The sequence below is a fragment of the Patiria miniata genome, unplaced genomic scaffold, assembly GCF_015706575.1.
Source record: "Patiria miniata isolate m_02_andy unplaced genomic scaffold, ASM1570657v1 HiC_scaffold_5, whole genome shotgun sequence".
Taxonomy (NCBI): domain Eukaryota; kingdom Metazoa; phylum Echinodermata; class Asteroidea; order Valvatida; family Asterinidae; genus Patiria; species Patiria miniata.
Window position 1 is genome coordinate 13,305,605 of NW_024037072.1, and position 22,145 is coordinate 13,327,749.

Consider the following 22,145-nt stretch of genomic DNA (forward strand, 5'->3'; position numbering starts at 1 on the left):
TCTCTGACGTCATATCCAGGCAGCCTTGAATCTCGACCAATGAAAAATCAACCCGTCTCGATCCCATACCTCACCTTTATTAGCTTGCGCTTGTTCTCCTTTTTATTCCTAGGGATCTCTAAATTAATGTACTATAAATAGTCGGACGATTGAAATTTCATCATGCAAGGGAATTTACTGGTTACATCATTTGTTCTGTTCTTATATGAGTTTGTGAAAGTGGAAGACGGGATATGTCCGATTGGAATCTTGTTTATAAAGTTGCCACAACTTTCTGTGTTGCAAGGAAATTCATGAAAACCTTGTTCCGAGAGAGAAAAAATATTAAGATCTTGTTCGGCTCGTCACCTATGTACTGTATGCGGCCCCAACTCATTTCACAGCAATACAGGGTGAGTAAAAAAAACACGACACCCAAATGTCGGGACTCGGCTGTTTTAGTGAAGTTCTGCATGTAGCACTTTCAAAATCTAGGATTTAAAAGCCCAATTCATAAGCTTTCTAGCGTTTAGTACAAGAATCATTCAAATCACTCAAGTACTTTTCAAGCTATGGAATTTTAAACACAACTACCGTTTTAAAGTTCTGTCCATGTATCACACAAAAGGTGTGCGTTCTTCAGCAAAACGAAAACAATTAACTAATTCGTTTTTGCTGAAAGAACAATCACCGTTTTGTCATGCGTGGACAGAACTTTAAAACGCTGGTTGTGTTTAAAAGTCCGTAACTTGAAAAGTACAGGAGTGATTTGAATTATTCTTGTATTAAAGAAAGCATATGAATTAAGCTTTCATACCCTAGATTTTGAAAGTGCTACATTAAGAACTTCACTAAAATAATGGTCCCGACATTTAGGTTTCGTTTTTTTCTACTCAATCTGTATAGCGTAAGGTATTGCTACCTTGATTATAGGATATTTCTTTTAAATACAATTTAAACAAAAATCATCAAAATATCGTTCAGCAATCAACAGCTCATTTAAAGTGTAGGGCCTACTATCCAAGTTTTTCCCCTAGAACTGGATTTTGTTTTTATATTGCTATCATTTGCTATCAATACAACAGTTACTTTTGAAGAAATAGACCGTAAATATCAGCCCACGTTTTGTTATGAATAATGACCTAACAAACTTCGAAAAATGTGCGGCCCGTCAATAATTCCTGTCTGGGTAAACTGAATCCCGCATCTATCTTAGAATCGATAATCGGGGGGGGGGGGACCAATCTACTCGCGGGATGGGGAGTGCGCAAAGCAACCATACAAGCATTTGAAAAAGCAGGCGCTCAAAATAAAACAAAACCGTACAAATAAAACACTTAATGGCCAAAATTCGTTGGCAGAAGGGAACTGAGTTGTATTGAAGAGCACGTGCAGTATATCTTTAATGTTGAGAATATCCGGGGCAAATTTGTACTTCATCCATAGAGCTGTATATTCTTATTTTACAGCTCTGTGACTTCATCCCGTATCCCCCCCCCCCCCCATAAAAAACCGCCCCGCACAACCAGTCCTTCCAGGATCGGACCCCATCTAATCGTGTAATACTAATACATCTAGTACGTTGTTGATAGTTTAAATAATGGTTTATTTTATGCTCATTTCATTTCCTAAAGAGATACCCTTCTTCTGTTTTAAGGAGACTAACAAATTGTGCTGGCCCCCTAACTATGCTCCGCCCACTAAAAGGTACCAGCAAATACTGTCGTGCAGCGCAGCCTGTGCTATGCTAGCGCGCGTGCGGTACACAATTTCACAAAAGCCATGTGCAAAATTTCCCTGGTGTTCGTCATGAAAAAGTGTTTTGCACGATAGATTGTTTGTTACCGGTGAAACTTTTACGTTCTTAAACGAAGAACGAGAACTCGTCGTCTCTTCAGTTTGACGAAATCACCTTGTTTTTCTCTTTCTCACGGCCAAAATGTGGGTGGAGGAATTCGGAGAGGTGTTGGACATGTTTAAGGGCAGCTGGCCCCTGACTTGGTTGTTTCTGGTGCCGGTTTTGATCATGATTTCCCCGGTACATGCAGCGCACGAGTTCAGCGCTTACCGCATGCAGCAGTTTGATCTTCACGGAACACAGTTTGGTAGGCATGGATAGGATATCTATTTCCGACACCAAACACATGTATTTATTCAACGCAGTGGCTATTGTTACGGCAGTCGACCGACTGGTTCCCTGACAATAATCAACGTCAGGTTCTTTGGCTCTTGGAACCAGACTATCCACCAAATGAAGCTCACTTTTCTCAGACATTATTTCGGAAAGATTGTTGCAACCTGACGCCACTTCTGACTTCGCGGTTGTGTGCAATGAGAGTCAAGAATTTTTTCTATTATTTCCTAACAAAATTGAAAATGTTTCTCAGCCCCATATTCATTTCTTATCATCATTTTCGCAATAAATGACCTTCATTGAAATGATGGTGTCAGGTTGCAACGTTCTTTCCAGCATTAGGCCTATTTCCCATATAAAAAATCCTCCAAATTGCCATATCATCTGATCATCATGATCACTTAGAAACAAAAACAAAAGATACATTCTAGCCTAGGCCTAAGTAGGATTTGATTAAAAATGTAAAACTTAAAATTAAAGAAGTCTAAAAGATCAAGAACAAAAAAGAAACCAAACAAATTCTCACAGCGTGGATACGATCCCGAGACTTGAAAAACATACAACGTTTGACAAATACAAGTCGAGAGCGCTCTGGTTTAGAAAGGTAGCTTTAGTTTTAAATGTAATCATGGTATAGTCTTTCAATTGGTTGTTTTTTGCAATACCGTAACATGTATAGCGCTTGAAAATGGCATTACGACTGCCATAACGATAGTAAGTCACTACGTTATTCAACAGTTTAATTACCTGCTCCAAATATATAAAGACAAGACATTAATTTTTTGAAATTAAACAAAAAATTAAAACATGAAGTCGTAATCCTGATTTTTGGAAGAGTTAAACACCAATGGACATTTATTGCAAAATAAAGTTAAGCCTAGTTTAAATCTGGAATGTTTCTCAAGACTAAAAAAATCTGTGTCCCAAATGTTTGTGTTTCCAGCACATTTTTCAGCGAAACAATAAAATTTTATCAGGACACTGCATTCCTTTCTAAAACTGCCTTGTTCTTTATAGATCAAATTTGCACAATTTTTAAGAATTGATCAAGTTTTATTTTTTAATTTTTTTATATAGGCCTATTTTCTTGCAAAACGAATGTTAATTTTATCTTTTGCATGTATATTAGGATGTCGCAATGCCCTGGTTAACATGGAAGCACGTCCTATCCACACGCCCGTCTTAACAAGACGATGCATCATCACTAGGCTTGCTGATCTGACATCAGTCAGGTATCGAGAGATGATGGAACAATCGGCAGGTGGTCTGCTCGTCTTACTCCCCAAGGATCTCAGCTCCTTACCTCAAGATGTACTCAAGGTTCGAAGAAAATGTGTGTCTCGTTTTGACTCCATGTGCATTCTTAAGAGGGCGCTGTAGGATAGCAATTACTGAAAGTAAATTGATCGAGCCCAAAATCATCGTGTTTTAACCATCACAGATCTGTGAATGTAAGGCACGGAGAGGCATACATGTTGCACACATTCGCGGTGGGCAAAGCTTAGTGGGAATGTCTTTTTCTAGCCTACTTTGAAGAGCATATCTTGCTGGTGTATGCCCACTATTTATCCAATTTATTCAATTTTAAACCCTGCTAAATGCAACAGAAAGCAACAAAGGTAAAACGTTGCTGCATACTGTTGCATTTTAGCAGCCAACTCAAGTCCTCATGCTTTGTTGCGCCTTGTTGCTTTTAGCAGGGTAACTGCTCATAGTGCCAAGGCGATACAACAGAATCCACTGTTGCATTTGGTTGCATTCAGCAGGGTAACTGCTTGGTGCCAAGGCTGGTATGCACTGGATTCACTGCACAGTGCAACAGAATCCACTGTTGCAGTTTGTTGCATTTAGCAGGGTAACTGCTTGGTGCCAAGGCTGGTATGCACCGGGTTCACTGCACAATGCAAGAGAATCCACTGTTGCAGTTTGTTGCATTTAGCAGGGTAACTGCTTGGTGCCAAGGCTGGTATGCACCGGGTTCACTGCACAATGCAAGAGAATCCACTGTTGCAGTTTGTTGCATTTAGCAGGGTAACTGCTTGGTGCCAAGGCTGGTATGCACTGGATTCACTGCACAGTGCAACATAATCCACTGTTGCAGTTTGTTGCATTTAGCAGGGTAACTGCTTGGTGCCAAGGCTGGTGTGCACTGGATTCACTGCACAGTGCAACATAATCAACTGTTGCAGTTTGTTGCATTTAGCAGGGTAACTGCTTGGTTCCAAGGCTAGTGTGCACTGGGTTCACTGCACAATGCAACAGAGTCCACTGTTGCAGTTTGTTGCATAGCAGGGTAACTGCTTGGTGCCAAGGCTGGTGTGTACTGGGTTCACTGCACAATGCAACAGAATCCACTGTTGCAGTTTGTTGCATAGCAGGGTAACTGCTTGGTTCCAAGGCTAGTGTGCACTGGGTTCACTGCACAATGCAACAGAATCCACTGTTGCAGTAGTTTGTTGCATTTAGCAGGGTAACTGCTTGGTGCCAAGGCTGGTGTGCACTGGGTTCACTGCAAAATGCAACAGAATCCACTGTTGCATTTCGTTGCATTTAGCAGGGTTCTCTTTTCAGTTGTGTTGGATATTGTTGCATTTAGCAGGGTACCTGAAGAATACTCGATGGGGTAAGAGTTAATAATATTCAAGAGTGGCATAGGCTTTAGGTTACTTCAGTCGATAAGCAGTTTGCAGCAATTTGTATTCATTTTCATGAGTTATGACCAGTTTGTGATTTCTTGATACCAAGTCACAAACAACCAAATAATTGTGGAAAAAAAGGCAAAAGATGATCACTTTTATGAATTGGATGTATTTCTTGTTCTCCTTAGCATTGGCTTGAGTTGGAGCCACAAATGATGGAACAGGAGACCACCATGCCGGTCTACTTTGCTCATGAAGATGAGGAGCTGTTGGACATTCTTGAGGAAGTCAATAGAGCCGGCAGCTCAGATCAAGCAGGGACAGCTGTGGAAGGTAGGAACTCATACCCAAGTACCCCTTATCTTGGGGCTTATAAAGCCTGGGGGTAGTTGGACATTATTTTATTTGTTATTTATTTGATTTTATGTGTTTTTGGACTTTAAGAAAAAGGTTCATATTGGATGTAAAACATATGGTCAGCCACTTTTTATTCAAACACTTGTCCTGTATTTTTGCTCAATATATTTTGTCCTGTAAAACATCTTTTCAACAGAAGTTCCTGATCATATTATTTTCAAAAGAATTGCCAGTCAATCTTCAGTACCTCTCCTGAAATGGGTAGTCGAAATGCACTGGGGAAGAATTCCATACATGGACATCACTAAAAAAAAAATCCCTGCTGTGACCTATCAGCCATCAGTAAGCGATAACATGTCCTAAAAAGTCAAATTTAGCAGGGAAAATTTTGAAGCATTTACTGAGAAAACACTTGGAATTTTTCAGACCAGTCTCATAGGGGTTGTGCACAGGGTGTCAAGTGATGTCCAGGTATGGAACTCTTTCCATTCACTCTGTGAACTACTTGAAAAGTAAAAGTTTGTGTTTTGTTAAATTAATGTGTTTGGTTTGATACTATTGCTCTCTCTCTGTAAAAGATTAACTGTTGCAGTTCAAGAGTACAGTCAGAATTAACTTTACGCTTGAGCCAGTTATAACACCGTCCTATTTTTAGGTTCGAGCATCATAGTCTTAAGAATTTCAATTTTTCTTAATGAGTATTTCTTGCCTTTGTTATCCTCCCAGCTTTACTCAGTGCAGTGTATGGCAATGGCTTTCAGATGGTTGTGAGTGGTCCCCAGGCTAAGGCTATCAAAGATGCACCAATCATCAGTTTGCAGGTAATAAGCCTGTGCAGAATGACATGGCTACGGCTCGTAATCACACACGAGCCTATTGAGGCGGATGAAGCCACTCTTCACTGACACGTGTGATATAAGACTTCACAGGAAATCTAGATGTAATGCTACTTAATAAAAACAAATAGACTTTTACACTTGATACAAGTTATACAAATATTGAGTGGCTTAGAGTGAAATGGAAGGAATATTATCGCAAGGTAAAATCTGGTCTTTTCCATTTCACGACGCGAAGCCGAGTGAACTGGAAAAGTCCAGATTTGACCGAGCGATAATATTCCTCCCATTTCACAATTTAAAGCCACTCAATATTTGTTTTATATAACTGACATATAGATCCTTGTCATTTGATATACATGTACATGTACTTGATCTTTTATTTCAATACAAAATTGGTTTAAAATGTGTTTTCTCTCTTCCAAACCACCCCTTCGCGAAAATGTTTGAACCCAACTCTGTAGCGCTGGCTCTTTGGAACAATACGCGCTACACGCAATGCTGAACTCGCACAGCAGCATGCATTTGCACACAAATACCGCGTCATGGAACAAGCATGATCCTAACTATTCAATAGTATTTCCCATTCCCCATGGGCGAATGGGACTTTTTGAGCTGCGGTGTGAATGGGAGTAATAACAAATGTCACGTGATGCGAGTTCCATCAATCAAATGACAAGGATCTGTATGTCGGTTATATAAAAGTGAATATGTCTTAGAATGCAGCAGAGTTATTGATTTTATCAGACGATCAGAAAAGATTTAATTCAATGAAAGAGGGACTTTTTTAGAGGTATTTTGTAATTGTCAAGTATAAGTTTTCTAATGTCACAATTTGTGGGTTTTTTAGTTTGCAATACTTGTTCATTCACACCCGACAAATATTAATAACAATGTTGTGGAAAGTGTTGTCTTAATCACTGAAATAATGTTTCAAGTGAAGTATATGACCACTTGGCACAAGGATTATTTCAACATTGACTGGACCCAGGCGCAGGATTGTTTTTCACGAACCTCGATACCAGACGAGTTCAGTGTGTCTTGTTGTCCATGTAAGTCTTGTGTTGTCTTCATTAGCTTTCATCCAGTTCCCTTTGCATGCTGACTTTGCCTTTGTTTTGTGTGATCTCAGGGTAAACTGACCGGCAAGGGTGTGGAGGACCAGCTGCCAACCATCGCCATTGTGGCTCACTACGACACCTTTGGCATTGCACCTGTAAGTCAGAATAGACAATTAATTATAATTCCTAACTTTGCTGCCATTTGATAGGCCATGTCCGAAATGAGCTTCCAGAACTACAACTGCATCTGTTGTCTCCATTTTCCCATGTAGTTGTAAAGGTCAAAAACCTAGACAATCGGTATAGACAACGAATTTGAACAGTGCCTTAGGATTCTCCTCCATCCACCCAAACAAACACTCCGCAAAATGGATCAGTTTAGCCCATGTAGCAAATATTGCAAAAACCGGGTGTGGATTTTGCAAGATTGAGTGTGATTAAATGTGTGTAAATTGTCAATCTTAAATGTATCAAATCTGACAAGAACCAAAAGTGGACAAAATATGTTTGATCCTTTTGACCATTAAACATAGAACTATTTGTTGTAGCTGCTGGGTTGGATGACATTGTAGAGGCCTCACACATTTTTGTGTCGCCTAAAAGTTTTGGGGGACACTTACCAGTTCTAAATTCTGTATCCCAGTATGATTGTATGTATGTTAAAGTTTAGGACAAGTTTTTGAGAAAAAAAAATGTATAACTTCTACATGGATTCATGGATTTTGATGAAACTTAGATGCAGTGACCATTGGGTGGGAAGACGCACACTTGTTCTTGCAAGGTGCCTAGAGAGCATCTGAAGCTTTTGATTATTTATGTTGTGAATATTTTGTTTCTCTTGCCAGTATTTATCATTTGGTGCCGATTCTAACGGCAGCGGAGTAGCAGCTCTACTAGAACTCAGCAGACTTCTCTCCAAACTCTACACCAACTCCAGAACACATGCCAAGTATCCTTACGCAAATCTGAAAGTGATGCACGTAATTTGTGGCATCATGGCAAGTATTCGTACTGTGAATTGGTAAAAGTTGAACGCATCTCAACTCCTGTGAATTTTGCAGCAACGGTTTCACGACGTCAAAGTTGTCTCGGCCTTTAGTCTAAATCTTTGTAGATTTGAGATATCAAAATGAGAAATGAAAAACTGCTGGAACTTGCTTAGCCTACTGATTTGATTGGTCGTTCGTTACCAATCATAATCATTCAATTTTGGATAATGATTTTTAAAAAGGTGACTTTTTATGTGAACTGGTTGTGAAAGCAACAATCGCATTGACCTTAACTGTTTTCAGATATAATTTTCTGTTTCTGTTATCCGGCGGAGGTAAATACAGCTACCAAGGAACAAAGAGATGGATTGAAGACAGCTTAGAAAGTACAGGTAAAAAAATAGTCTATCAGTTGGGAAAATTCAACCATAATGTATATGAATAGTATTTTCCCTGCTTTTGGTTACAAAAAGCTTCTGAAAGGTAGGGCTTTCCCAAATACACCGAATATTCAAATGTTCAATCATCAAACGAACGTCCAAGAAAAAAAAATATACACAAACATCCCGAGGTCCTTGGTTTCAGTGCCAATTCCTCTATTAATATTTAGAAAAATCTTTTTTTTACAGAAAGTTAACTTCAAGATGAATATTTGCTTTCATTACAGAGTCCACACTCCTTAGTGATGTTTCCTTCGTTCTATGCTTAGACAGTATCGGTGCCAGTGACAACTTATTTCTCCATGTTTCCAAACCACCTAAAGAAGGCTCCATTTCTCACCAAATTTATCAGGTAAAAAAAATGGAAATTGTTTGACTGTGAGATATAGCCGGACGTCTTATGCAAATTAACAAAATCTTCAACCCACAGAGGACTTCAGTGAAAGAGGTTTCTTATGTTGGGAACATTTCAGGAATATCGTATGAAATGTATGATGTCAATTTTTTGTACGATTTTGCAGCTTAAAACAGTGTTTTTTGCACTAAAGTTCTCATTGTTTGCGCTGGCAATAAAACCACCCTCGATTTCAACTGATAGTGTGATAGTATAGACCTTATGCATTTCAGGTGTCTTTGAGGGTGTTCTTTGTTATTTTAATCTAGGATCAATGAATGCATCTAACGTTTACTTCTGGCTTTCTAACAAATTTTCAATTTGTATGGTTTTTTGTTTTAACGAAAGAACAACTTTAGTTCAATTTTGGACATCTGCAAACCTCTGAAAAAAAGGGCTTTCATTTTGGGCACTTATGAACCCATCCTGAGAGGGCCAAATTATTGTCTGGCAGCCAATAATTTGAATTTTGTGAGAAAAAAAATAATTCAATAACCATTAAACTTCTCTGGATTTTTTCGTTTGATGTCTCATTCAAAAGTGAGTAACTTTTAAATTGCTAGGAAAAAAGCAACTGATTTTTTTTTTTTTTTTTAGGTGAAATTTGAAAAAAGCACGGGGAATGCATCTTTTACTAGTCTGCCTCAATCAATAAGGTCGTTTTGTACTCATATTACTCCAGTAATTGTTTTTAATTCAAACTATCGAAAAAACAGCATTCCTCAAGAGATCAGCCTTTTATTTTTCAATTTCTCTTTTCCCCCATGGGTACCAGGAAATGGAGACGGTGTCCAAAAGCCTCTATCCAGACGTTGACTTCAGCATGATACACAAGAAGATTAATCTAGCGGACGATCTACTGGCCTGGGAGCATGAGAGATTCAGTATGCGTAGACTACCCGCTGCATCCGTCTCGCATCTCAAGACACACAAAGACGAGTACAGAACATCTATATTAGATGACAGGTACATATGACATTTATATTTTATATTTAAGTTTATAATAAAGTTCAATTCACAGAACAGAATTTACGTACTTGTTAAATACCGGCCAAGCACATTTTTATTCCCATTTTATAAATTCCCTTCGGTCAACAAGTAAAAATTAGTTAGAAATTATATATTCCAACAATTTTGTTCAACAATTTTACTTTATGTTTTGTGAAACACCTCTCTAGCTATGTTTATGGTATGTGCCTCACGTAGTGCTAAAAATCTCCTTATGTGGAGATTGGTGCACGTGTGGTGCATACTGCGTGATGTGGTGCAGAACGCAGCAGTGCCGGGGGAAAAAAAGTAGTTAAGGCCCCCCAAAAAAATATTCGGTCTCTGGTCAGACCAAAGTTCCGGAATTGACGCAGGGACGCGGCATTTTTTTTTTTTTTTTTTTTTTTTTTTTTTTTTTTTTTTTCTCTCCAAGCTTGGATTGTACAGACAAGGTGGGGTACTATTTTGCTATTTGGTGTCCTCAAGTACATTGGTGTCTTCCATAGTTTGCCTTGGTGCTCTCGATTATTTGCCTTGGTGCAATTTCCCATTCCTTGGTGCTCTTTGGTAAAAAAAAATTGAGGAGGTGCGGCAATAGAGGGTGTTGAAGCTACCGCGGAACATTTTGGGAAAAAAAAGATTGACGCGCATGATTAAAATCGACGCGCGCGCTGACCAGAGACCGACTTATTTTTTTTTTGGCCTAAAGCCAGTGGGTGTTTTATCAACTGTTTAAAACCACCCACATGACAGTCTTTCGACCAGTAGGAATGGTTAAACTATTATGAATGTTTATTACAATCTGACATGTACTGAGACAAGTACAGAACATCCATATTGGATGACAGGTAGTCAGGTACATGTAATATAATATTAACAACATTGCAGATTTTTGTTTAAAATTAGGTTTCTCAGGAATTAAATGGAGAAGTAGAAATTTTAAATTGTCATTCGAACATTTATTAAAATCTGAACTGTAAATCCTGTACATGTAGCTTCCACAAGATTCTCATAATAATCTACATTTAATACTCTTTGTTAGAATGGTTAAAAAAAAAACAGAGACGAAACTTTTCCGATTTTAATCGGAAAACCGACTTTTTGACTTTTCCAACAAAATGTCCGATTTTTGTACGATTTATCCAACAAATTTAGATTTTTTAACGATTTTTCCACAACATGTGATTTTATTTAAATTATGATTTTGAAGAAAAGTCGATGAAAAAGTCAATGAAAAGGACACATCAAAATCATTGTGAGTGTAGTTTTAATCTCTTTCACTAGTTGTAAACGGAGTGTTTCTACCCTAGAAACACCTAGGCCAACACTGATCGGAGCCCAGATTTCGGAGATGTATTTTTGTTTGGCCTTTTTTCTGATTTTTTTCCCATATGCCAGTTTCATTTCTGAAAAAAAAGTGTTCAATATATGGAACTTGGTCTTCATACTCGTTCTACTTTTCTTCACATTTTTAGATCCAGAGTAGATGTGGATGTGTTAGCTCGTAATGTCAAGATCATAGCTGAGGCTTTGGGTAGACACATCTATGGAATCAGCAAGAATAGCCTGGATAAACAGCCGGAAATCTTTGTGGATGGCATGGTGAGTAATGCATTGGGACACTCTTTGTGAACTGTAATGTATTCAGTCTACATTATTGTATACTGTCTCAGAGAATGCACTTCCTCTTTGTGTTGTGAAAAAAATGTAGGCTATTAAAGGGAATATACAACATTTGCAAACATCGAAAAATAAAACTACCTAGTTTTTACGAAATACCTTACTAGGATGTTGGTAAATGACAGTCTAAAGCATCCTGTAAAATTATGGCACCTGGTGTGAAGTCATTTTCAAGAAAATGGTATTTTTGTAAAAATTTCCAACAGTGGTCGGCCGACCACCGTTGGAAAAACCTAACTATTTTTCAACTGCTGCTCCAAATTAACCATTTTTCTTTCAGTCCAAATTTTGTTTGCTATTGGTTACATGTTCATGAACGGGTGCAGGCTGGCTAGACTGGTTCCATTACCTTACAAGTTTCCGGCATCTGTAAATTGATCCATTTTATATTTAATGGAGTCAGGGAACCAGACTACTTGAATATTTTTGTTTTTCTTGTTTTTTCCAGCATTTTCGAACACAAACCTTCAAACATGTCAGTCTAACAATATTTGATCTATTATACTAACCCCTCAAATAGTTCATTTGTTTTTCTTGTTTTTTCCAGCATTTTCGAACACAAACCTTCAAACATGTCAGTCTAACAATATTTGATCTATTATACTAACCCCTCAAATAGTTCATTTCTGAAAATTACAGCAAAAGCCAATCATGTACATTCCCTTTAATACAACACGAAATGCGAAATTTCAGATTCACATCATGACAAACTTTCATTCTCAGTATTTGTTTATTTCCATTTTAAAGAGGAAGCTAATCCTGTGTTATGAAACAATGATGTGTTATCAATGACATAACGCCAGATCACTGTTGTTTGATACCAATATTAACCCTAATAACCCTGCAGGGTATTTTGTACGTTGTAGGTATGTTAAACGTTAACAAAATTAAAGGCTAAGTCCCATCCTTTGTTTGGGTTAAAGATTTCTTTTGAGAGCTTTGGGGTACTGACCACTCGCAGCTAATAAAGGTATGAAGGCGATAAGACAAATATTTCTTTATTAATCCTTATTTTTGTATCTTTTTTATTTCAGGGTATCAACAGGGACTTCTTAGCCTCTTGGGTCGACTACTTATCCTCCAATCCCCGCCCAGCTCAGCTCATGGTGTCTAAGGACCAGCCCGTCTTATCCACCCTCGAGCAGACGCTGTCCAAGCATCTCATGAAGGAGGTCAAGATGATATCCATCAAAGCTGACAAGAGGTAAGACTCGCTGCTCCCACAAGTTGAGTCAACGAGAAAGCAGATTGAGACATGCAACACTGAGATTCACTGAGATTAATTCAGAAGCTTCTAAAAACCTGGAATACTTTGCTAGGAGTACCACCTGTTCTCAAATGAAATGTGCTGATTTTCATGTCTAGAAACATTTAAATATGTGATTGTTTATCAACATGTGCTTTCTTATTTTGTTATTGAGAGATGATTTGTTCACACTGTATTTGTATAGTCAAAGTATATTGGATTATGGCAGTGATAATATTAGTTATCCCGCGAGCACGAGTGGAACATGAAATAGTGTAGTGTGTCTGCATCCCATATACCACTCGGCCGAATATATGTGACACAGACACACTATATTTTCCGTGTTCCGCGAGCGCCAGCGCAATAATAAATTACTTTTCAAGCAAACTTGATGCACTGTTAAGTTGCTACTAGCACGCTGACACGAACCTTTCAGTGGTTTAGCACATGCAGCTTGAATGTCGCTTGCATCTTGGAATAGCGCAATACGCAGAGTGCGATACGGACCGTTCGATACGGTATAATATTTCACTGTTGTTGTCATGGATCGACAAAGCAGAATCGAGGATTCATGTTTGCTTGAAGATGAGTAATAATATAGGTATTTTGTTACTGTGTATACTTTTGTCCTTTCAATAACACCTTTCAATTTATGATCATCAGTTTGGTGTTAACTTTAAAGTACAATTCTTTTCTCATCCAGGGAGCCAGAGTATATTTTCTACGATGGTTTGAAATTCACCATGTATGCCTACAGGTAGTTATTTGATTTCTTTTTTGTTTTTCGCTAATCGATTCTCAACATGTGCACATGCAGTTCCTTTTACGAAGTAGTTGACACTGGCTTGAGCCCTGTCCCCACGTGTATGAGAGGCAACGCCCTCCAAATTTTCTGCAATCTTATTCTTTTCTTTTCGCGTCTACACATTAGGCCAAAAAAAAGAATAGTTCTGCTTCCGGTTACCCGACCGACCCTATTTTTAGGCTGCGACCCTAAAAATTTTATCGGCAATTCCCCCCCCCAAAAAAAAAAAAAAAAAAATTGAATAAATAGGGTAAGCACGGGTGTATTCGACCGGGGGGAGAATTCGACTGCCGTTACTAACCACTCAATAAAATTCGTACGAGGTATCCTGTTGTCATAATAAACTTTGAACATCATGTTCAGTTCCTGCCCTTGATTGTCCATTGTTCAGAAGTCAGAACAGCTCCGTGAAATCTTTGTAATTCAGTCCCAAATTGGACTCGCGTAAGCCGTTGCGCGCTGCGGCGGCCATGTTATTGGGTCACGTAAGAACACGGGTATCATTGGTGGCGCCCTTTGAGACTTTACAGGGGTGATGACGTCAAATCAAGCCAACCTGTCAATCATTACTGGTTAGGTCATCAGGTCGATGTATGATTGGCTGACAATATTTATTGGGCAGGGCTGATATAGGGGTGATCAAATTATGACCAACAGAGGGCGCTGCTCTGGCTGTTTTCGACCACCGCGCTTATTGTATTGGCTTGGCACATTGGGGCGCGGGGGCGTGCGCGCGCGGTGAATTGGATCGTGCCTTGAGATTCACTTTGAGATTTTAAGGGTTGATTTGTGTAATTTATGGGTCTAATTCTTATTTTCCCTGGAAATATTTATTTTTATGATGTAATTTATTGTAAAGAAATGTAAAAGTGGTGGAATAAAAATCTTTCTGTTAAAAACAAAACAATTAACACGCCGTAGGCATTGGCCCGGTCGAAAACAACTACATGCTGGTCGAATTCTCCCACACAGTGACCGCTCGTTCAAAAGGTCAAAGGTCATACATCGTGACCATCAACGCTGACCAGGTAAGTTCTGAAATAAAGATAAAAGAGTGATATGTTATCCATTTGGAGTATGAGTTTCTTCCCCCTATTTCAAAATAAAATGGACCAAGTTTCCCTTATCCGGTCGAATACTCCCCCTTTTACCCTACAAATAAAATCTGTCTTTTCTGTCTTCACAAAATACCTCTCAACAACCCTTTTGCATCCAAAAATGCTTGTATTTATTTGTTTTCTTACTTACATTTGCTTTTTTTTCAAAGAAACCTCCGTTATTACAAATTCGCTTCGCCATATAACTACTTCGCAATTCGATGTCACGCACGGTGACTATAATCACGTGGCGCCGCGCAGGGGCCAATTTAGAAGACATAATGAAAATGCGGTAACCAGTCCATAGCTAGCTATGTGACCGATAGCGCGCTATCAGTACAGTGCAGGCCACTGTCAACTGGTCGGATTCGACATCGTAAAAATGCCAAGAAAACACCGATGGAGAAAGAACATTTTTGCAAGTTAATTTACAGAATTGATCTAGCTTGTCTGTGTATGTATTTTCTGTGTTCAGGAGTTCATTTTGAGATCGCACTACTCGTATTTGGAGTGATACATGCCGCGTGTTTCCCAAAATTGTTGACGGTAACAGCTCTGACGGCCCATGGTGGGCCGCTCGCCACACACGCACGCATTACACACCTCGGAGTTTTGGCCAGCTCCCCGCGTCTTGACTAGCGTTGTGCATATGGTGCGAACGGCCTGAATTTTCCATTATTTTTTGAAATTATCGAACGTAAATATATTGACTATAATTAAAGGTAGGTTTTACTCACTTTTTGTTGGCATTTCGTGTATAGCTTTCGTAGTGCAATAGAAATAGTTCAGGCTAAAACTTCGCATATAATTGAATACCCCATTCAATCTGCATAAAAAAAATTGGCCAAAAAAAAAAAAATTCCGACCGACCGACCCTATTTTTGAAAGGCATGTAATCGGAAGCAGAACCATTTTTTTTTTGGCCTTACCGCTGTCTCTGTAGTTTTAATGTATGCTTTCACTTTACACAGAATACAGTGCTGTATTCGTAAACATGTAGATATTCAATTAAATTTGATACCCAAGTCAAAGGTCAGTCAGACAAGTGCACGCTGGCTGATCTCAGACTCCAAACCTGTCATGAGAAATTTTGAGGCAGTGTTCAGACTAAATTAGAAATAGACTGGGACCAGTCCCAGAGCGTGACACAGAGAGTCCCAAAATCTGTCTGGGATATTCAGACGATCCATTCACTACAAACTTCAGATTCTTTAACCCTAACTACCTAGCCATTTTTTGCTAGGAGCAACCTCAATCCTGCAAAATCTTCCAACTGCCTCCATGTAAAAATTGCATACAGCCTCAATCCTGCTAAATCCTCCGTTATTTCTTGAATGTGGTCCTTGGAGGGATGACCACGGCCTCAATCCTCCTGAAAAATCCTCCAGCAGTGACTGTCAGTATGTTGAGGCAGAGCCAGTGACATCCCGGAGCAGTGCAGAGGATTTCAAGTATAATATAGGCCTACATTTATGCACGACTAAGCATAAACAACACAAGGTCCGGCCCAAGACTTTGACCCAGTACATCCTCCGAAATCAGCAACACATTTTGCCATATAGCCTCAATCCTGCAAAATCCTCCATTTTGCAAAGAGGATTTTGGAGGATTTGGAAAGGTTAGGGTTAAAGATGGATAACCATGCTCTTCAAAAAGTTTGAATTTGTTTTCAATTTGTATGCTTTGTTTTAACAAAATCTACTTTATTTTAACAAAAAAAACCTACTTGATTCCAATTTGGGGCATCTGCAACCATCTGAAAAGAGGGATTTCAATTATGCACATAAATGAACCCACCCTACAAAGAGCCGAATTATTGTCTGGCAGCCAATAATTTGAAGTTTGTGAAGAAAGAATTCAATAATAAAACATCGGTGGATTTTTTTTGTTCCATGAAGCATTAAAAAGTGAGTTACTTTTAAAGTCCTAGCAAAATAGCAATTGGAAAAAAAATGTAATTTTTTAGGTGAAACTTGGAAAAAGAATGGGGAATGCAACAAATAAAATTAAAAAAGGAAGAGATAATGTGTCTTTTATTTTTGTCTGTTTTCAGCGTGAAGCCGGCTGTATTTGACCTGTTCCTTGCAGCAGGAATTGCTGGCTATCTGGGGATTATCTACCTTGCTGTCATGGTAAATTTCTCTGATATTTTCCAACGGTCATGAACAATCACTGTAAATGTCTCCTACTTGTCCTCATTACTCGTCTTCACAGCGTCCTCTTCTGTTCATGCACAGAGCCATTACAAACCCTCGTTGCTTTTTGTTTTGAATGTAATCAGAAGGCAACAGTGACCTAAAAAAAAATTCCCTTTTAAGACCAAAAAATTAAAAAGTCGGTCTCTGGTCAGCGCGCGCGTTGATTTTAATCATGCGCGTCGATCTTTTTTTTTCCAAAATGTTCCGCGGTAGTTCCAACAGCGCCCTCTATTTCCGCACCTCCTCAATTTTTTTTACCAAAGAGCACCAATGAATGGGAAATGTTACCAAGGCAAATGATTGAAAGCACCAAGGCAAATTATGGAGGACACCAATGTACATGAGGACACCAAAAAAGCAAAATAGTACCCACCTTGTCTGTACAATCAAAGCGAGAAGAAAAAAAAAAAAAGCAAAAACAAAAAAAAAAGCCGCGTGGCCATGTCAATTCCGAAACTTTGGTCTGACCAGAGACCGAATATTTTTTTTTTTGGCCTAATATAGAAGTAGATGCCTGAATTAGGTAGAATTAATACAATGCACTAGGGCTGTCACAAATATACCGAATACTCAAACACTTGATCCAGTTCGAAAAAAAAAATGAAAAGAAATACATGTACACGCAGGCTTGTGATGTTGTTTTAATAAAAATTTGCGGCGCTTTAGTGTCAGATGCCACGTTCTTGTTGACGGTGGTTCATTGTTCCCATCCTGTTAGCAGGTTAAAGGGAATATACATCATTTGCTTTTGCTGTAATTTTCAGAAATGGATGGAATTGGGGGGTTGGAAATATATAGCAAATATAGTTACACTGACTTTTTTGAGGTTTTGGGTTCGAAAATGCTATAAAAACCAAGAAAAACAATCATTTTCCTGTAGTCTGGTTCCCTGACTCCATATAAGAAGAAACAGAGCAGTTTACATACATTGGGGAATTGTAAGGTCAGGGAACCAGTCTAGCTGGCTCGTACCCGTTCATAGGTTTATAATCGATTGCAAACAAGTGCGATGGTCAATTGGGGCCAGTATTTGAAAAAAAGCCAGTTTTTTCCAACGCTGAACGGCCGACCAGCGTTGGAAATTGATACAAAAATAGCACTTTTCTTGAAAATGACAGTATACCAGGTGCCATGATTTTACAGGATGCTTTACACTGTCATTCACTAACAGTCCAGCAAGGTATTTCAAAATGATTTGGTAGTTTTATTTTTTGATGTTTGCAAATGTTGTATTTTCCCTTTAAAGCCTTTGACAGTTATAACTACTACAAAACACTCCAACAGCCCATAATATCAATCGCCGCATGCCAATTTTAACCGACGCGCTTTGCGTGCAACTTTTGACCAGCATAGCACCCACATGCTGCTGGTGGGTTAAAATAACCGAGTATTTGATCAAAGGGTGCTATGCATCCCTCGGGTGTTCAAAACGTCATATCCCACATCACACCAGTCAACAAGTGTTTTGTTATACCCATGTCTTGGATTTTTTGGATTTTGGTGTAAAAATCAGGAAAACAAACAGCAGTAAACACAACAATCATGACAATCTAACGTCAACTCACATGCATGTCGCATGCGCGAAACAGCTGATAGTCTGCAAGTTTGCTGCATTTTACGTGTGAAACACGTACGTACGCGAACCCACAAAGTCATAGCGCACTCCCTGTGGGATATCACAGGGAGTGTGCTATGACTTTTTATAAACTAAACACCTGATCGTTCTAGGCCAATGAAAATACAGTATTCAAGACAGAGGTATAACAATGCGCATTGGCATACAAGCCAATGTCATATCCAGCGTCACTATATCATGCAGATACAGTATGTGTTGGCTCCCCATAATCAAGTAGTTACTGAATGCACCGTTGTTGTGTTTTTTTCATTCAGCATTTCTCGACATTCATGGCTATTGTCAAGCGGTACTCCGTCTCCTCTCCCAAGCACAAGGAATCTTGAAGAACGTCGTTCAAGAGGACGTCGTTAAAAAAATGCTCCTATGCCAGAGCTTTTGTATTAGAGAACTGGTTTTTTTTATATGAGTGAGTGTCGACTATGTCAGTTATTGTCATTGTATGTGATTGTGTTTTGTGGACATTTGGGTGAGGGTAAGGGAGGAGGAAGGGTAAGGTTTGGATTGGAGGAGAATTCCAAAAATGTATTATTCATCGTTTTTCAAAATTGATATTCTTTAGATTTGAGTCTCTAGGGTCAAGGAGACATTAATTGCCAAGATAGGTTGGTACCACCGTTTGCTTGATACTTATTGCCATAGACCATTATCGTGTTGCGGCAATTTTGATTTTTCCCCATTCAAATCAACGTAACCAAAGCGAGGCTGGAAGGAAAAACAGTCTGGTTTCTTTTTGCACAAAAAATTATCATTCAGTACTGTTATGGGATACAGGGAACATGACTGAAATGGTGGCAGCATAATAAAGGTCTATTATCAGGGTTCCCACAGTCATGGAAAAATCCTGGAATTTAAAGCTATTACGGAAAGTCATGGAAAAGTCGCATATTTGTTTTTATATAAACAAGGAGTCACAGAAAGTTGATATTCCTTGGAAAAAAAGTCATGGAAAAGTCATGAAATCCTGCACTACCTTTACGTGATGATGCATAATGTTTGGCTGTGGCAGTCTTCGGTTTGCATTCCAGTTTGCTAGACTTCCTCTTTATGCATGCATGCTCTATACTTGTTGCATATTCAATGCACCGTTGTGATGCTTTTGTGGTGCTCAGTGGTATTGTGTCGAACTGGAAGGCTGCAAGGGAGTGGCGTCCCTTACCTCAGTGTGATGACTGGCCAGTGTATTGTAAATAGGCTCCTAAGATGCCAAAACAGCGTAGGAATTGGTCTTGGAAAGCCCTAATATTGCCATGGAAAAGTCGTGGAATTTTGTTTAAGATTTCTGTGGGAACCCTGCATGATTCCCTGGACCACTGAAGTATGCAGGTTGTTGGGGATAATACTTGTATCATGTTAAAACGGCAGAATGTATCAGTTTGAATTCTCTCATTTAACACATTACTGCCCTTCTGTTCTGATCGATGAAAGTAAGAAAAATCTTTGGCCAATGTGCTTTCGTTTTTTACCTCCTTTGTCTTTAGTTCTGAAAACAATGCATTAAGTATGGGAACACTTGAAGCGTTTATTAGTATTAAACTCCTTAAAAGTTGAGAAATGAGAAGAAACCTACAGTGAACAGGTGGTGTTGTTTTTTTAGTGTGAAGGTAAATTATATTTTAAAAAAGAAATCCGAGGGTAAATAAGTATCAAAACGATCATGTGCAATTAATTTGAATTTACAGCAGAAAAAGTGGGGGGGGGGGGGGGGGGGCTACAATCTGATTTGTGAATGGAAGACTGCAATAGGTACTTCTTTATTTCAAAATACACGTATTTGTAATGATGAAGAACAGTAGAAATAGATATTGAATGATGTTTTTTTTTTACACATGTATGTGAATTTTCTTCAGTGATTTGGCAGGGGATTCAAATTGTTTGAAATCAGAACCTGAAAAAGCCTGCTGCAATTTCTGTTTTCTTCCACAAATTATGATGACGATCAATGTTACGTTGCTATCCTTTTGTATCATTTCTACTTTCATATTCAGACGATTTTTGTTTGCCATAAATTGCAAATGAGATAATGCCTAATGTGGATTGACGGGGTATGGATGATGGAGTCTCACTGAAATGGTTTCAAACTGCCAGCATTTACTTAATGGTTATGGTGTTCGACCCACGTGCCGTGGTACGTAGGTTCGAACCTAACGGGGACATGGTGCTTGTGTTCTTGGGCAAGAAACTTTACTACAATTGCCTCTCTCCACCCAGGAGTATAAATGGGTACCTGTGAGGGTAGAGACCAGAATGCACTGATCTCAAGCTGTTGCAAAAACTGGACTCATCATGGCCTGATGAACAGGGGTAATAATTGTGAAGTGCTTTGAGACCTTTGGTATAATAAAGCGCTACATATGCACCACATTATTACATACTATTGTAATATCAGTATCAAATTCTTTCTAATATTTAAAGGAAACCCTCCACTGATATATGCATTATGCAATAATTTGTTACACTTGATGTACAGAGTTTTGAAGAGGAACAGAAAGGGTATTTGGTAATTGAATTGACCGTGTCAAGAAGTAATATTGAGTAACGAGGCACAGATGTGATTTACAAGTCATTTGTAATTTATAAATAAAAGGTATTAATAGGAATGAAATTAAGTTGTGAGTTGCAAGTGTAAGTCTGTTGTCAGTTGGTCGACTGATATTTGTGATCAGAAATATTTTTGTGGAGGGGGTATGTTCATTATTTCCAAACTAATCACGTGGGAATTTATCTGTAGTATGGGGAATTGCAAAAACAGTGATAAACGCCAGTGGCCGACTAATGTTATGATATTTGTACTTTTAAAATAGGGCCAAAACTAATCAATGGAATGCTGAAGTTAATTTATTCCCAAATCGCTTTAGAAATCGGGAGAGAGCTTTGTAGATTTAAAAAAAATCCTGGGGCATTTCCCGGGACCCCCCCCCCCCCCCCGTGACAGGACGTGCTTTCTGTAAGCCATAACTCCCCTTCCCTAATTCATATCAACAACACCCCCCCCCCCCCGGAAAAAGTAAAGACTTTTTTACGGAAAAAAGTAAGGACTATGTTAGCCCGAGATTTTAAATCGACCGGAACAATGGGAGTAGGGCTATGGGGCATCTCATTTGACATGAAAATCAAAACAAGACTAACATCCGTTTGCTAATGCTATCTTTAATTCATTGTTCTCACCTTGAACTGTGTGATTCTAACACCTTTTGGCACAGATGGGAGTCATTACAGGAAACAAAACAGCTGAAAATGAACTTTTCCAACTTATCTCCGACCCTGAACGAACCCCACGGCCGGCCTTCGGCTGAAACCTCCGCGACTTCTCTGATTTTAAATCGATGACAGTTAATGCAGAAAAACAGAAGGCAAACATTTGAAATAACTGACATTTATGGCTGTAGAAAGGGCGAAGTAATATCAAGGGAATTCATAAATCGAAATTGTCCTTCGAGTAAAATGTACTAAATTACACTGGAGCCTTGGGTCTTAAGGTGAAAAATCATGAGAAAATAGTGTCAGAAGGAGGTCGGTTGCGCCAAAAAATACCAAATCAAGGCTTATAAGTTGTTATTTAGTTACGAATTTTGTTTCGCTAACTGAACGACTTTTGTGATCACCTTTGGTGATAAGACCCGGTTTCATTTGATGTATTTCATGTTATCAACCCAATTCCCCCACTGCT

General features: G+C 38.8%; 1 protein-coding gene across 1 annotated transcript; it reads left to right on the plus strand.

Annotated features, from left to right (window-relative positions):
• The first annotated feature begins 1,803 nt into the window (after positions 1-1,803).
• LOC119740952 (nicalin-like) lies at positions 1,804-21,084 on the plus strand. The gene is made up of 14 exons (XM_038216467.1): positions 1,804-2,084; positions 3,243-3,433; positions 4,941-5,085; positions 5,836-5,930; positions 7,078-7,161; positions 7,852-7,955; positions 8,299-8,387; positions 8,663-8,787; positions 9,605-9,795; positions 11,292-11,418; positions 12,531-12,700; positions 13,446-13,499; positions 16,698-16,776; positions 18,733-21,084. The coding sequence occupies exons 1-14, from the start codon at positions 1,919-1,921 to the stop codon at positions 18,799-18,801; spliced, it is 1,689 nt and encodes a 562-aa protein (XP_038072395.1). The 5' UTR covers positions 1,804-1,918; the 3' UTR covers positions 18,802-21,084.
• Positions 21,085-22,145: the final 1,061 nt, after the last annotated feature.

Coding starts and splice junctions, on each gene's coding strand:
- LOC119740952 (XM_038216467.1), top strand. CDS start 1,919: ATGTGGGTGGAGGAATTCGGAGAGGTGTTGGACATGTTTAAGGGCAGC. Junction 7,162..7,851: donor ACACCTTTGGCATTGCACCT/GTAAGTCAGAAT, acceptor TTCTCTTGCCAG/TATTTATCATTTGGTGCCGA. Junction 13,500..16,697: donor TTCACCATGTATGCCTACAG/GTAGTTATTTGA, acceptor GTCTGTTTTCAG/CGTGAAGCCGGCTGTATTTG.